At 35.7% G+C, this 16,765-nt stretch overlaps 1 protein-coding gene across 3 annotated transcripts in view; it reads right to left on the bottom strand.

The window, feature by feature from the left end:
- Positions 1-16,765, bottom strand: part of LOC106868904 (zinc finger CCCH-type with G patch domain-containing protein) — a 273,920-nt gene that overhangs the window by 240,082 nt on the left and 17,073 nt on the right. For all 3 annotated transcript variants that reach the window (XM_089349318.1, XM_089349317.1, XM_052966289.2), the window contains exons 2-4: positions 7,044-7,140; positions 5,001-5,170; positions 1,314-1,670 (exon numbers count right to left, since the gene is read on the bottom strand). In XM_089349318.1, the coding sequence (XP_089205444.1) occupies positions 1,314-1,670; positions 5,001-5,170; positions 7,044-7,140 (624 nt within the window). The remainder of the gene's footprint in view (positions 1-1,313; positions 1,671-5,000; positions 5,171-7,043; positions 7,141-16,765) is intronic.

The following is a 16,765-nucleotide window of genomic DNA, read 5'->3' as shown; positions in this document are numbered from 1 at the left end:
CATAACAGGTGATGAATTGTGGGTCTATAGCTATGACCCTGAAACAAAGGTTCAGTGTTCACAGTAGAAGACCCCAACCTCTTTAAGATCAAAGCAATGTGAAGACACTGTTGACTGTTTTCTTCGACTACAAGGAGATTATTCATCATAAGTATTCTCCACCTGGTCAGACAGTAAACAAGGAGTACTACTGTGACATTTTGCAGTGTTTGCAGGATGCTATTTGTCAGAAAAGGCCACAACTGCATGTGTCTGACGAGTGACAATTGCACTATGACAACACACCTGCCCTTTCAGTGCAGCTTATGCAGCAGTTTTTGTCTAGGCACAGCATTCCCCAGGTCTGACAGCCACTGTATTCCCCAGATATTACACCTTGCAACATTTTCTTTTTTCCAAAAATCAAATCTCGCTTGAAAGGAAGAAGATTTCAGGATGTTGAGAAAATCAAAGTGAATGCAACAAGGCAGCTGCTGATTATCCCAAAAACCGAGTTCCAGGAATGCTTCCATCAATGGAAACAGTACTGGATTAAGTGTGTGGCTTCCGAAGGGGACTACTTTGAAGGCATTTAAATGCTAAATGGGTACGAGTTGTAGGTCTGTTTTTATAGCACCAGTCCTGATACTTATTGATCAGACCTTGTACATGGATAACTTGGGTAGGGTTAATATGGCTAATGCTTAACTAAGAGCTAAATGTTGTACAACAGGGTACATAAGTGGAAAAGATATAACTAACTGCATTAATAAAGTGAGCTATTAAAATATATACATAAAAGTGAATTAACAGGATCCATGGCTACAAAAGATGAAATAACTGAATACATGTGATGAAAATGTGATACATAATCAGGGAAAACAATTTCTAAAAAATAACCAATAACAGGCTGAGGAAAATGAGGATATATCATAACTATGATACAGTATACAACTGAGTACATAAACGGAATGAAATAGATAAGAGAGTAGATATCTAAAGAATGAAAGACAAGAACCTCATGTCAGCTTGACCTTATTTTCCTAGCAGTGTCACTAACCAGCACTCCCTTACTTTTCTAGCAATGTCATTAACCAACTCTCCTTAACTCTTCTCACAGACACCAACCAATCTCCCTTATTTTTCTAGCAATACCACTAACCAGCTCTCCCTTATTTTTCTAGCAAACCAGCTCCCTTTTACTTTTCTAGCAGTGTCCAGCAAAGTGAATTCTTCTTTCTCTAAAAGGTAGATAAACAGAGTAGTCCAATATCAACACAAGTGTCAATGCAGCCTATGACTTCACCATTGCCAACACAATAGCTGAAAATTACCTTAGCAGGGGACATGGAATCAAAGGGCAACACATCTGTTATAAGAGCATTGTGATAGCCATACATGGCCCAAGAGGTATTGTAGGTAACACGACATTTGGTTCCAACCAACTCTTGTAGTCTTTCAGTCAACTTTCTGTTTTCTTCTTCCTCTTCAGCCTCGTCCTCCTCCTCCTCATCATCATCATCCCCATTTTCTCTCTTGTCTGTTTCTCCATCATGAAACTTTTCCTTCATGTCAACAATTTCACCTCTGACATCACTGGAAGAGTCTTCATACTGCAATTTACTACTAGAAGAACCAACTGAGATATCTGGTGACAAATTTTTTAAGTTTCCATCAGAGGAGAGTGAAGCCTGCAAGTATAAAAGAGTATGCTTTAATTAATAATTAGGGAGAGGAAATATGTATGTATGTATGTATGTACATATCATCATCATGGTTTCAACAATCATTTTTCCATGCTTGCATGAGTCAGTTGGAATTCACTCAGGCAGATTTTCTTTCATGATGTTAACTTTCACTTCTTTCCAACCAAGTAATATTTCCCTATGATCAAACATATTTTTACAGAAGTTTGGAAACAAATAACACAGCTTGTATGAGAGTGAGACTCATTTACAACTATCACCTGATGTGTGTGAGTGTATGTGTGTGTGTGTGTATGTATGTGTATGTATATATATATATATATATATATATATATATATATATATATATATATATATATATATATATATATATATATATATATATATATATTATTATATGTATTTATTTTCTCTTAGTTAATAATTAACTCGGACAAAATAAATTGGTTAATAGATACCAGGGTTGCAAAGATCACAAAATGACTGTGGTGTAACTCCTGTTTATGAGGTAGAGACTCCTTGTTATTTTGGGTACTTGAGTAAATATATAAATTTAGTAAATGGAGTAAAACGCAAATGTTATGGTTAAGCTGGTTCCCATGCATTTCTCTGAAGAGAAGATTACATTCTTATCAACGATACCTATTCCTATGGAAGGTATAATTTGTAATCTTCGAAACATATGCTGGAAATAAAAGTATTCAGTTAACATATGCATTTTACTCCATTTACTAAATTTATATATATATATATATATATATATATATATATATATATATATATATATATCGAAATCTCTCTAAAGGAGACTATGGCAGCAGTACTGGATATTAATAGTTAACACCAAGCTGACATGATAGTCCAGGAAAATAGGATGAATGCTATCGTTGATTAGCTCCAAGAGGCCATCGCCTCTAGCTAGCTATGTGACACACAAACCTGTGTCCATTATAACCTTCTAACAGGGGAGGTCAGCAGCTTCCCCTTGCTGGTTTGACATCCACAGACTAGTTTCAGGGTATTTGCCCCTTATCAATGTGGAGTAGCCAAACCCAGCAGGTGTCGCTACTGACCATCTGTTCGAAGGTTTATTTACTTATTTATATTCAGTGGAATACAACTACTGGTTTTCAAAAATTGAAATATTAATATTTCTAAATCTTTCTAAAGGAGACGACAGCAGCGGTACTGGATATTAATAGTTAACGCCAAGCTGGCATGGCAGTCCAGGAAAATAGGACGAATGCTGCCGTTGATTAGCTCCAAGAGGCCATCGTCTGTAGCTAGCTATTCGAACAGGGGAGGTCAGCAGCTTCCCCTCACATATATATATATATATATATGTTTGTTATCAAAGCTGTCCGACGAACAGGAAAGTGAAACTCTGAGTAACAGCTTTTGTTATATTTCTGCTTCTTTTAAATAAAGCATATTACTCTACCTCTGGTATTTGAGTACTCTTTTTTCCACCTTGTTTCACATTTATGTGCTTACTCCGGTATGTATGTATGTATGTATGTATGTATGTATGTATGTATGTATGTATGACAAGCTTCTTTCAATTTCTCTCTACCAAATACGCTCATAAGATTTGGTCAGTCCAGTGCTTGAATAGAAGACACTTGTCCAAAGTGTTAAACAATGAAACTGAACTTGAAATCATATGGTTGAGAAGCAAACTTCTATATCACACAGTCATGTTTGTATATAAAATATGTGCAGTTCTAGCTTACATCAATTCATTTCTCAGAGTTTCATTTCCTTTGTCTTTGGACATTCTTAAGACTCTTAAATCTGAAGACTGTTGAAGCATAAAAGACATCAAAACTCTGAGTAATAGGAAAATCACTGTGAGTCAGATTCCCTTCTCTTATTCAATGGTAAGCTACATAAGACAATGACATTAAAGACAATCTGTATTTCATTGTCTTTACCAGTCTGATTCCCTTCAATAATTCTTGCTCAAAATGTGCTTCTCTTGCTTTGGCAACACACTCTGTCTTTCATAGGATGAACCCGTTTATGAAGCAGTCATACCAGAGCCTCTCCCATGTTGACATAAAAGGCAAGGCAGACAGCTGAAAATGTGAACTAATACAATCAAGTCAGATTAATATCTGGTCCTCACATAGACAAATATCTGCAGTTGGAATTATGACTGGTGTAGCAAACTCATAAGAGGCGGAGAGAGAACATAGGTTCGTTCGCCCGAACAGGAGAAATTGTTGATTTCTCATTGGTTAAAAATTACTGCCCATATATAGATTCTGAACTTTCATTAAATAAATCTTTCATGAAGTACAGTTCTAGAATTCGTGTATGAGCAGTTATAAAAACCCTGATTTTTGGGAAACTCTCCAGTGATCATTGGGTTGTCAATCAAATCCATGACACTCACCCTTTTGAGTATCGGCTAATCTTTATGCCATGTTCAATACTCAAATCCAACAAGATTAAATTGTTGTGAACTCTAGTAGTTAGTATGAAAGATTAGTGTGAATTTTAAGTCATAATTCTCTATGACAAAATGACTTTACTTTCCAATTATACTATAAATGCCAAATGTACATAAATAAACTAATGTAGAAAATATTTTCTTTTATTTCACATTCTTTCAACTTGTTAAATTTATTTCTGTATTTATGAAACTGTGTATTTTTTTATGTAATGGTCAAAAGAATACGAATCCATATCTTCAACATACATGCACACATTAAACGCACGTTCAGCATCTTGGTATGTATAATTCATCATAACATTTACGCAGCCTGAATTAAGAGTTATGCAAGGTGAGAAATACTTATAATTAAGTTATAAATGATGAGATTATCATCATAGTTTCTTACTTAAGAAATAATAATATTGTTATACCTTACAATCAAAAACATAAAAAAATAAGATAGAGTATTCGCCTCCGACTGTCACATAAAGCTGGCTTACATTTCCATGTAGAACATCTATGATTGCTAATTTGAATTGGCTTCTGTTTGAGATGCTGTGGATTTACTGATTGGAGCCAGTTCAACCCGTTCTGAGAATGCTGACACAAGGACAAATTAGATTCTGTCACCAGCTCCAGAAAGTTTTTAAATATTACATACAACACTCCACCTGGTACCTATAGTAGAGTTTACTTTGTCACAAGTATGAAGACTAGATCTCTTCTTGTACATGTTTATCCCAAACTTGTTTGACTAGGACAATGGAGAGTCTGGAAGTGCCTGTAATGTTGATAGACACCACCCCTCTTTCCCTAACTAACTGATTAACAAATTAGAAAACATTAAAAATAAATTCATCAATAAAACTTATCACCTTAAATGCTTCATATTCAGCATCTAAGTCCACATCTTTGGAAGTCTGTGTCTGATTCACATGGATATCTGAAGAAAATGAAGTGTTTGTCACAGGTGATGGTGACTTCTCCACACATGTAGATTCCAAATGCCTCAAAATTTGACTCTTTCTCAATGCTAGCAGGCTCTCTGAAAGAATAATCTAGAAATAGCATTTCAAAAGAAAACAAGGAAAAAAAAGCTTAGAAAATACATTCAAGAAATAATTATTCTTTGATAGAGAGGCATTTTGTTTGATTTGCTGATTTAAAACTGTTGGTCCTGATTTCATAGACAGTAAGATGTGCTGAACATATTGAGAAAATTGAGACAATAAAGGAACCTCTATGTACTCCTAGTCTATGATAAATAACAGCCAAATCTTCCTCAAATTATACCCTACTATCTTAAAGTGGAATAACATAGTTGAGGGTCTTGGGATGTCTGAAATGCCTTTGTCTTTTGATGTATGGTTGCTCAATCAAGTCCTTCTACTGACCCACTAAACATTGCTGAGATTGTTGTTAGTAATGATGTTAGTGCTAAGGGTGGAGAGTTAGTGATGATTTGTGATGGTCTTAGTGGGTGGCCATGTGGTCATGGTAAATTAGTAGTCATAGTGGTATTGGTAGTTGCCAAGAAGTACTGCTAGTCAGGTGGTGTTGGTGATGGATCAAGAGTATACTGTTCCTGGTGATGTTGGTGGTTGTCAAAGAGTACTTCAGGTCAAAGACTACTCGTATGAAATAAAAAAAAAAGACAATAGCCCCCAGTCCAATACAGCTAATTTACTTGGCCTTAATGTATTACTGATATGATCCAGTGAAACACACAACATCAATGCATCCTGAATGCTTAACAACTCCTCCGTTTCCACTCAACCTCATCTCCAATTTGAATAATTTTGTTCATTCCTGATTTGTATACATAATATTGACTGGCACAAAGCTACAAATTTTGGAGTAGGACATAATCCATTAAAGATGAAAGGTAAAGCTAACCTTGTCAGGATTTAAACCCAGAACATAAAGAGCCCTAACTAAATGCTACAAGGTATTTTAGTTTATTTGCCCTAATATTAATTTATTACAAAATGTTGATTTACACAAAACTTTCAAATAAGATTTTCTACCATTTATAGCAATTTAGCAACAAAAATGAAGAAAAATGGATACAACTGTGAAATGAAACCATGTCAGTGACCTGGAGTTGTGTAATATTTATTTATTTACTGTTATGTATTTAATCAAACAAACATAGGTCAGCAGCTAACTTCATCATGGTAATTTTTATCAACTCTACCAATCCTAAGAAAATAAATGGACAAATTGACAAAGATGGAAATTGAACTATCAAACAGTTTCTATTGTTTCAAAGTGATTTGAGGGCAAAAATATGTTACAATCTATAATGAATACTGTATCTACCAAAAGGTTTATCGTTCTGCAATGTAACAAGGCTAAGAAACCTTGTGAATATTTTCTTCTCCAAGATACTGGCAATGGTCAGAAACAAGAGATATGAAGTTTAAGTGAAATTAAATGTCTCAAATGAGAATTGAACCTGCAAGTTTTATCATATTTGAAAGTTTACCTCCCATTCTTGAGTGCTTACATGCCAAATGAACCATCTGTTTTTTTCTAGCAAATATATGTACACCAACACCCTATATCAAGTTCATAAAGCTGTTTCCTCTTTCCATTTCTTATATTTTTCTACTCCTCTAAACTTAATTATTTTATGTTGCTCCCCACTAAATCCCATTTAATGTACCTATCTCCCTATTCTGATCCTTCTCCACACCGTCATCTCACTGAAACTACTTTCCACCTATTACACCTCCAATTAAAAATCTTCAACAGTTTAAACTGAACATTCAACCACACCTAATTGTCTGTATACACCAGTCATGGATGACCAAACTAAAAAGAGCCATGAGCATCTACTCCAACATTTTATACACAAAAACAAATAGTAAAAAAAAAAAATCAAAGAAGCCACAAAGATAAAAACTGATACAAACCTTCAGTTAGTTTTATAACTTCTTCTAAATCAGTTTTCAGTTTCAACAGATCATCATTGGGACCTGAAGCTTGTAATGCTGATTCCACCTGTGTTAACTAGAATGAAACAATAATAATAATAATAATCTTTCTGCAATGGACACAAGGCCTGAAATTTTGGTGGAGTGAGTAAATCAATAATATCAAACACAGTATTTGACTGGTACTTATTTTATCAACCCCTATTCTTCTTCTACTTTATTTTTTAAATAGACAAACACACTGTAGCTATTATTAACTGTTTTTATATATGTTAGCACCCCCAGTCACTTAGACCCTCTGAAGAAGCCTAGAGGCACATTCATTATCCAAGCCTTACCTGCTCATCCCTACATAACACTGAAGAGATGGAGATAACCTGAAAGATTTCATTGCCTCTTGGTATATACGGCCATAAGGAACTAGCACCTACACACCCATTCGGTTTCACTAACAATCTGTTCATTTACTCATTTGCTCATTTACTCAATTAATCACCTGTTCCTATATGATTATATGCTTCCACACCCTTGTTTTTGCAATTACCAACTCTTTCTATTTGATAATCTGTACCACTAATACATGGGTATGTATTCATCTAATACATTGGAATAAATAGACATACTGGAATGTTTACCAGCTGATGTCTGTCAATTTTGTATCCTCTCTACTTTCTTATTTGCCATATAAATCATGGGTAAACCACTTTTTACCCTACCCATATATAACACTTGATTGCGAGATTGCCACACAATAACCAGCACTTGGGTATGAATAATTGGGTGCACTACCAGCAGTATATTGGATAGGTACTATCCTTTAGTTGGTTTCTCAACCTCTGACTCACACAGAAATATATATATATAGATCATTTATTATTCATTCAGTAATTGTGTCAAGGCCGACAGGAAGCGGTCCAGCTTCCTAGGGCTAAACGGCAGTAGTGTGTTCCCTTCTTGGGATTGTCACATTAAGCTGACAATACACTACAACTTTATATATATATATATATATATATATATATCATCAAGTATTTTAAATCCAGGTTTTCGTCCCATTAACAGGGATAGCTGGTTCTACCTCAATGCCATAGCAACTGCCCCCACATCATCTCACCATTTTGCCTGGTTTTGGGCGTCCTCCCTTCTCAAGCCAACCCACCCAATCTCCTCTTCCACTTGTCCCTTCCATGTTTTCCTCGATCTACCTCACTTTTGCGGTCCATTTACCTCAAACTCAAGCACCCTCTTCAGAACATGCTCCTCATCCCTCCTCCACATATGCCCATACCACTGCACTCCATTAGCCCTTCCCAGCCATTCCACTGATTCCTCCAACCCCAGCATCCCCATCAAAGCCTCAGTCCTCCTCTTATCAAACGGCTTATATATATATTCTTTTATTTGTTTCAGTCATTTGACTGTGGCCATGCTGTATCACCGCATTTAGTTGAACAAATCAAACCTAGGATTTATTCTTTGTACCACACAACCATGCCTGCATATATATATATATATATATATATATATATATATGAATATATGTATACATATTCCATTTTTTCTCCCATTGTTTGCATATTTAACTTATTTGTTTTCATATTTCTTGCTTACACAATTGGTGATGTCTTGTACCCATATATGCATATATATATATTTATTATTTATATTTTTACTAGAAGCTAAGCCCTGGTTTCACCTGGTTGGTTTAGATGATGTGGCTGTAAAACCTGCTCTGTGTAAGCATTCGACTTGTTTGGGCACGCTTACATTAAAAAACAATTTTAGAGCGACTTTTTTCTGTCAAAACGCTAAGAATAACTGACAAAAAAAAAACAACCAAGATTCAACCAAATCAAAAAAATAAACCCAAATACTAAGCGAGCAAAGGTGAACCATCCCACTTCCATTGTGCATGCACATGCACACACACACACACACATTCATATACCCCCTCTTTTACATACGCACATATATATTCACACAGAGTTGACACACTGTTTGATTTATTTTTTTCAGCATTCACTACCAAGTATGACATCACTCCTTCCTTCCTTATTCATCTATCCCCCCTTCCTTTCTCATTTATAAACACAAGAGTATTATTATAGTAGATTATCTCGGTAACCATGGGAGCTATGAAAAAATACAAAGTCTAGCAACACCACCAGATCAGTCTACACATCTGTGTAATTTTTCGCGCAATCCCACCCAGCCGTTTGACTGGGAATCCCAAGACAAGAAAGAATCGGCCATGTCAAATTTATATGTATAGATATGTCATATATATATATCATATATATATATATATATATATATATATATATATATATATATATATATATTACAAATGAAAAGGGTAAAGGATTATCAATTTATTAATTAATAAATCAATTAACAATTAACAATTTTTACCAAGCCCATCGGTATGAAAGCACCATTATTGGTGGAGAACTTATTTAAAAGCTCATATATATTTATAAATATAATTAAGGGATCAGCAAATATTTGCTTCACCATATACCGAAGTTCAGAAATAGCAGCTAAAAAAGCTGAGAATCCCACAGATAGAACTTCGGTATATGGTGAAGCAAATATTTGCTGATCCCTTAATTATATTTATAAATATTTATATATATATATATATATATATATATATATATATATATATATATATATTTCGTGTTGCAAGACAGTGTAGGAGAGAGAATAGTGATGTTGTAGGAGAGAAATGTGTTCGCATAGATGATGGTACGCTTGCACTAAATGAGGATGCAAAGAAAGAGGTCTGGAGATGCCACTACGATAGATTGCTTAATAAAGAGAATGAATGGGAGGAAGAGAGCCTGCAGTATGTCGACCCAATAGAGGGACCAGCTATCCGAGTTGATAGTACCAGGGTAGATAAAGCAATTAAGAGTATGAAGACCGGGAAAGCCCCCGGCCCATCAGGAATCACTGCAGAGATGCTCAAAATATCTGGCAGTGTTGGCTATAGCCTAGTCACTCGTATTACGAACCAGGTGATACACGAAGGAGTCATACCCAATGACTGGTGTAGCAGCATCATAGTCAACTGCTACAAAGGTAAAGGTGACGCTTTAGATACAAATAATTACAGAGGCATCAAGCTGTTAGATCAGGTTATGAAAGTTACAGAGAGGGACATAGCCCAACTAATTAGGGAGCGAATCAATTTAGATGAGATGCAGTTTGGGTTCGTGCCAGGTAAAAGCACTACTGATGCCTTATTTCTAGTGAGACAGCTGCAGGAGAAATACCTAGCCAAGGATAAACCTCTGTACCTGGCTTTCGTTGACATGGAGAAAGCCTTTGACAGGGTCCCCCGATCCCTTATCTGGTGGTCAATGAGGAAACTTGGGATAGAAGAATGGTTAGTGAGAGCTGTGCGAGCCATGTACAGAGATGCTGCCAGTAAGGTGAGGGTTGGAAATGAGTACAGCAATGAATTCCGGGTAGAGGTAGGGGTCCACCAAGGTTCCGTCCTCAGCCCCCTCTTATTTATCATAGTCCTCCAGGCAATCACAGAGGAGTTCAAGACAGGTTGCCCCTGGGAGCTCCTCTATGCTGATGACCTTGCCCTAATTGCGGAGTCACTATCAGAACTAGAGGAGAAGTTTCAGGTGTGGAAGCAAGGTCTAGAATTGAAGGGCCTTAGAGTCAACCTAGCTAAAACCAAAATCCTAATAAGTAGGAAGGTAGATAAAACACAAACACCGTCAGGCAGATGGCCCTGCTCAGTATGTAGAAAAGGAGTAGGTAGTAACTCTATAAGATGTACCCGGTGCAAGCTATGGACACATAAGAGGTGCAGCAACATCAAAGGCAGGTTAACTAGCAAGTTAGTTTTTGTTTGTGGCAGATGTTCAGGTGCAATAAAGACTGTAAACAAACAGGAAACAATTTCTATCTCATTCCAGGGTGAAAAACTAGAGGTAGTCGATAGCTTCCGCTATCTGGGTGACCAAGTTAGTAGTGGGGGTGGGTGCGCTGAAAGTGTAGCTGCTAGAATAAGAATAGCCTGGGCAAAGTTTAGAGAGCTCTTACCCCTGCTGGCGACAAAGGGACTCTCACTCAGAGTAAAAGGCAGACTGTATGACGCATGCGTACGAACAGCCATGCTACATGGAAGTGAAACATGGGCTGTAACTGCTGAGGACATAGTAAGCTCGCAAGGAATGAAGCCAGTATGCTCCGTTGGATGTGTAATGTCAGTGTGAATACCCGTCAGAGTGTAAGTATCTTGAGAAAAAAGCTGAACATTAGAAGCATCAGTTGTGGTGTGCAAGAGAGACGATTGCGCTGGTATGGACATGTGGTGAGAATGGATGAGGATAGCTGCGTGAAAAAGTGCCACACCCTAACAGTTGAGGGAACCCGTGGAAGAGGTAGGCCCAGGAAGACCTGGGCTGAGGTGGTGAGGCAAGACCTTCGTACATTGGGCCTCACCGAGGCGATGACTACTGACCGAGACCTTTGGAAATGTGCTGTGCGTGAGAAGACCCGGCAAGCCAAGTAAAATCGTTGCCAGTGCCCCTGGACTGGCTCTTGTGCGGGTGGCACATGAGATGCACTATTTTGAGCGTGGCCGTTGCCAGTACCGCCTGACTGGCTCCCGTAGGATTTTTGAGTGAGATCGTTGCCAGTACCCCTGGACTGGCTTGTGCGGGTGGCACATAAAAGACACCATTTCGAGCGTGGCTGTTTTCGTGCGGGTGACACGTAAAAGCACCCACTACACTCTCTGAGTGGTTGGCGTTAGGAAGGGCATCCAGCTGTAGAAACTCTGCCAAATTAGATTGGAGCCTGGTGTTGCCATCCGGTTTCACCAGTCCTCAGTCAAATCGTCCAACCCATGCTAGCATGGAAAGCGGACGTTAAACGATGATGATGATGATGATGATGATATATATATATATGTTGATCTTTTTGGGGATTTACTATTTCTATGTGTATGTATATATATATATATATGTCGTGGCACTCTGTCGGTTACGACGATGAAGGTTCCAGTTCATCCGATCAACGGAACAGCTTGCTCATGAAATTAATGTGCAAGTGGCTGAGCACTCCACAGACGTGTACCCTTAACGTAGTTCTCGGGTAGATTCAGTGTGACACAGAGTGTGACAAGGCTGGCCCTTTGAAATACACGTACAACAAAAAAGTGAGAGAAAGTTGTAGTGAAAGAGTACAGCAGGGTTCGCCACCACCCCCTGCTGGAGCCACGTGGAGAATTAGGTGTTTTCACTCAATAAACACTCACAACGCCCAGTCAAGGAATCAAAACCGTGATTCTACGACTGCAAGTCCACTGCCCTAACCACTGGGCCATTGCGCCTCCTCAAACACACACACACACACACACACACATACATACATAGAGTGTCGAGGTTATGATCGTGAGGTTGTGAGTTCGATTTCCAGACCAGTCTGTGTTGTATTTTTGAGCAAGACACTTTATTTCACGTTGCTTCAGTTCACTCAGCTGCAGAAATGAGTTACGTCACTGGTGTCAAGCTGTATTGGCTTCGCCTTTCCCTTGGATAACATCAGTGGCGTGGAGAGGGGAGGCTGGTATGCATGGGCGACTGCTAGTCTTCCATAAACAATCTTGCCCAGACTTGTGCCTCGGAGGGTATCTTTGTAGGTGCAATCCCATGATCATTCATGACCAAAGGGGGGCCCTGATATATATATATATATATATATATATATATATATATATATATATATATATATGTGAGTAAAAATAAATACAAAAAAAAGGGTTTTGTATGATCGTGTATAGAGGAATATATTATTTTATTTAAAAGAGTTCCAACTCTGTTTTTTATGTTTTTTATTTATATTCTTGTAAAATTTATGTGGGATATAGAATATGGAATATATAATATATAATATAAAAAAAGATGGATGGTACAATGAAATGAAGTATTGAATGTCTTATTGAAATCTAATCTACTGCATCAAATGCCCTAATTGTGAAGAACTGTACGTTGGCCAGACAGGTAATGCACTATCGGAACGCTCACGGGTACATCGACAACAGATTAAAAACCCAGAAGTCCGCCAAATACCACTGAGTAACTATCTGGCAACATGTGGTCATCAAATTTTTATTATATTTCCATTCCATAAACTTTACAACCAGAATGAAATTGAGAGATAATGCAAAGAAAAGGACTTTAAGAAATTCAAACCTACTCTTAACAAACAATGATTAAATTTATCTTACTTGGGGTTTAAAAATCTTATCCCTATAACTAAAACACAAAAAATCTCTCAAATGTCATCATTTCTAAAAATAAACTTGGCATCAACTCTAAAAATAGCCAAACACATACTGTTGCTGTCCAAAGGAATAGGTATAAAAGACAGAAAACCAGCCAGTCTACTACAGTCTGTCATACCAGCCATGATGAAATACCACAAGGTATAGAAAATACGTATTCGCCTTTATATATTTATATATTTAATCCTTTATATTGAACACTCAATATTTCATATAGTCAATAAGACATATTCCATATATTCAATAAAACATTCAATACTTCATTTCATTGTATCATCCATCTTTTTTTATATTATATATTATATATTCCATATTCTATATCCCACATAAATTTTACAAGAATATAAATAAGAAACATAAAAAAACAGACAGAGTTGGAACTCTTTTAAATAAAATAATATATATATATATATATATATATTGTATATATATATATATACATATCATATATATATTGTATATATATATATACATATCATATATATATATATATACATATCATATATATATATATATATATATACATATCATATATATATATATATATATATATACATATCATATATATATATATATATATATATATATATATATATATACATATCATATATATATATATATATATATATATATACATATACATATCATATATATATATATATATATATACATATATATATATATATACATATCATATATATATATATATATATATATATATACATATATATATATATATATATATATATATATATACATATCATATATATATATATATATATATATATATATATATATATATCATATATATATCATATATATATCTCTATCATATATATATATATATATATATATATATATATACATATATATATCATATATATATCATATATATATATCTATCATATATATATATCTATCATATATATATATCTATCATATATATATATATATATATATATACATATATATATCATATATATATCATATATATATATCTATCATATATATATCATATATATATATCTATCATATATATATATATATATATATATATATATATATATCTATCATATATATATATATATATATATATATATATATATATATATATATACCATATATATATATCTATATACATAAATGCGTAATGGTGTCTGTTTGCATGTGTGTTTGGGATTACTCTAATTCCTTACACACCGTCAAACCGATTTTAATGATTTTTGGCACATACGTAGATCACATGCCCTGAAATTCAAATAAGTCCAGAATTTTTCTAAAACTCGAAAATGCTCAGCTGGCATCGATTTTTGTGAGCTTAATCAGGCGTTTGAATCGAAATTCCCATAACAATGTCATTTTCCTTGCAGCTTTTGCATTTTTTGTTTGATTTTGATGAAAATCAATGAATGAGTAAGAGTCATGGCAGAGAGTTGACGTCAGTATATGGCATTGACAAAAAGTCAATAATTGCACCTAAGCAGTGGTTTTATAAAATCAATAGACTTTTTGCCTGCAAATACCCATAGGGATTTTATTTTTGGCTGTAACTTTTCTGTTTTACATCCGATTTTAATGAAATTGGAGATTTAGATAAATTTTGTGGTAGGGGAGACGGTAAAGGTTTTTATTTAATTCCAGAAGAATCGGAAGGGCACAAGTGTGTGTCAGCTTTTTACAGAGATTATTCATATATGCATATGTATGTGGGTGTGTGGGTGTGTGTGTATCATATATGTATATCATATATATGTGTGTGTGAGTATATCATTCTTCCTGTTTCGCATTACTCTGACAAAATGTCTCCTGCATGTGCGACCCTACAGAATTAAAGAGACATTTCCAACATTTCGTCCACCGCATGCAGTTCTCAGGTTACAGCCATAAAGAAAGGATCAGGGTATACAAGGGAGCTATGAAGAAGTTTGAAACAATCAAACGCAACGATAGGAATGGGATTTGCCCACTCTATAGGAGCAAATCATGGAACACCATAGAAAGGACTAAGAAGAAAATAGGGAAGGCAAGCTCATGGTACGATAGCCACAAGTACCAGAGCGTCATGTTCGTCGACACCACCCCTAGAGGCGAACTGGCGTACCGCTTTAGAAGGGCCCTAGACAAACTTAAGCTAAGAATTAAGGTTGTTGAAAGGCCAGGCAACCCTATTAAATCCCTTATCAGTAGAACATACCCTTTCAGTAGAACCCCCTGCACTGATAGGAACTGTATCGTATGTAGATTTAGCCCACAAACGAACTGCAAAACCAGAAATGTGGTCTATAGTATAAGATGTACAGAGGGACGATGCAGAAATAAGACAATGACATATGTAGGCAAAACAGCAAGGAGCATGGGGGAGTGGGCAAACGAACATTGGAGGGAACTTAAGGAAGGGAAGAACTCATCAGTTCTGTACCAGCACGCTGAGCAAGAACATAGAGGCTCAATTAACAACATAGAAATTAAAATCTTATCTACACATAGCAGTGATGCAGCACTTAGACAAATTACTGAAGCTACACACATAATAGAAGAGAAACCTAGCCTGAATAGGAAACTAGAATGGAACACTAACACACACCACTAACAAACCACAAACCACAGCTTGTGACAACATGTTACCCATAAACCAATAATAATATGAACAAAGTATAATACAATACATAGATAAACAAATGGAATTAAATACTACATACGTTAACAAAATTTGATTAAACATAAAAAAACACACACACACACACACACACACACACACACACACACACACATGAACAAATAAATAAATAAAAACAAATACAAACGAAAACGTATTAACAGAGTATATAGGTGATACAGACACTCCCCATACACACATGCACTTACAAAAGACACAGACACATTGAAAGACACGCATGCGTAGACACATACAATAGGAATACAAAATACAAAATGGCTGATATTTAGCAAGGTGAGACACATATAAGAAAGAAGGAAACAAAGGACCACTGATGAGGTCACAGAAGTGTGACAAAAGAACTCTGGCCGAAATAAGATTAAGATTAATGTAATATAAAGCTGAAGCAAATTAACACCAAATATACAGTGCGTGTGTTTTTATTGGCTAAACTGGCAATATGACCATCCCCAAGTACAACAACATCTGTTTCAACACACGATTTCACATCAAAAATCTTGCAAAACAAATATATATATATATATTTATTTATTTTTTTATTTATGGGTTTCAGCCAAGTGGCTGTGGTCATGCTGGAGCACCACCGTGATTTTCTGTCTTTATGCTTTGCTCTCTTCACGTTCCTTGCATGGCTCTTCTCCTGCACCTGATATAGTCCAATCAAGAGTTTTGATGGCACATCTGGTGTATAAGAGAATTTGACATCGCTGC

The sequence above is a fragment of the Octopus bimaculoides genome, chromosome 3 (genome assembly GCF_046866305.1).
Source record: "Octopus bimaculoides isolate indiv1 chromosome 3, ASM4686630v1, whole genome shotgun sequence".
NCBI classification, from domain to species: Eukaryota; Metazoa; Mollusca; class Cephalopoda; order Octopoda; family Octopodidae; genus Octopus; species Octopus bimaculoides.
This window is presented reverse-complemented; position numbering and strand designations above follow the sequence as displayed.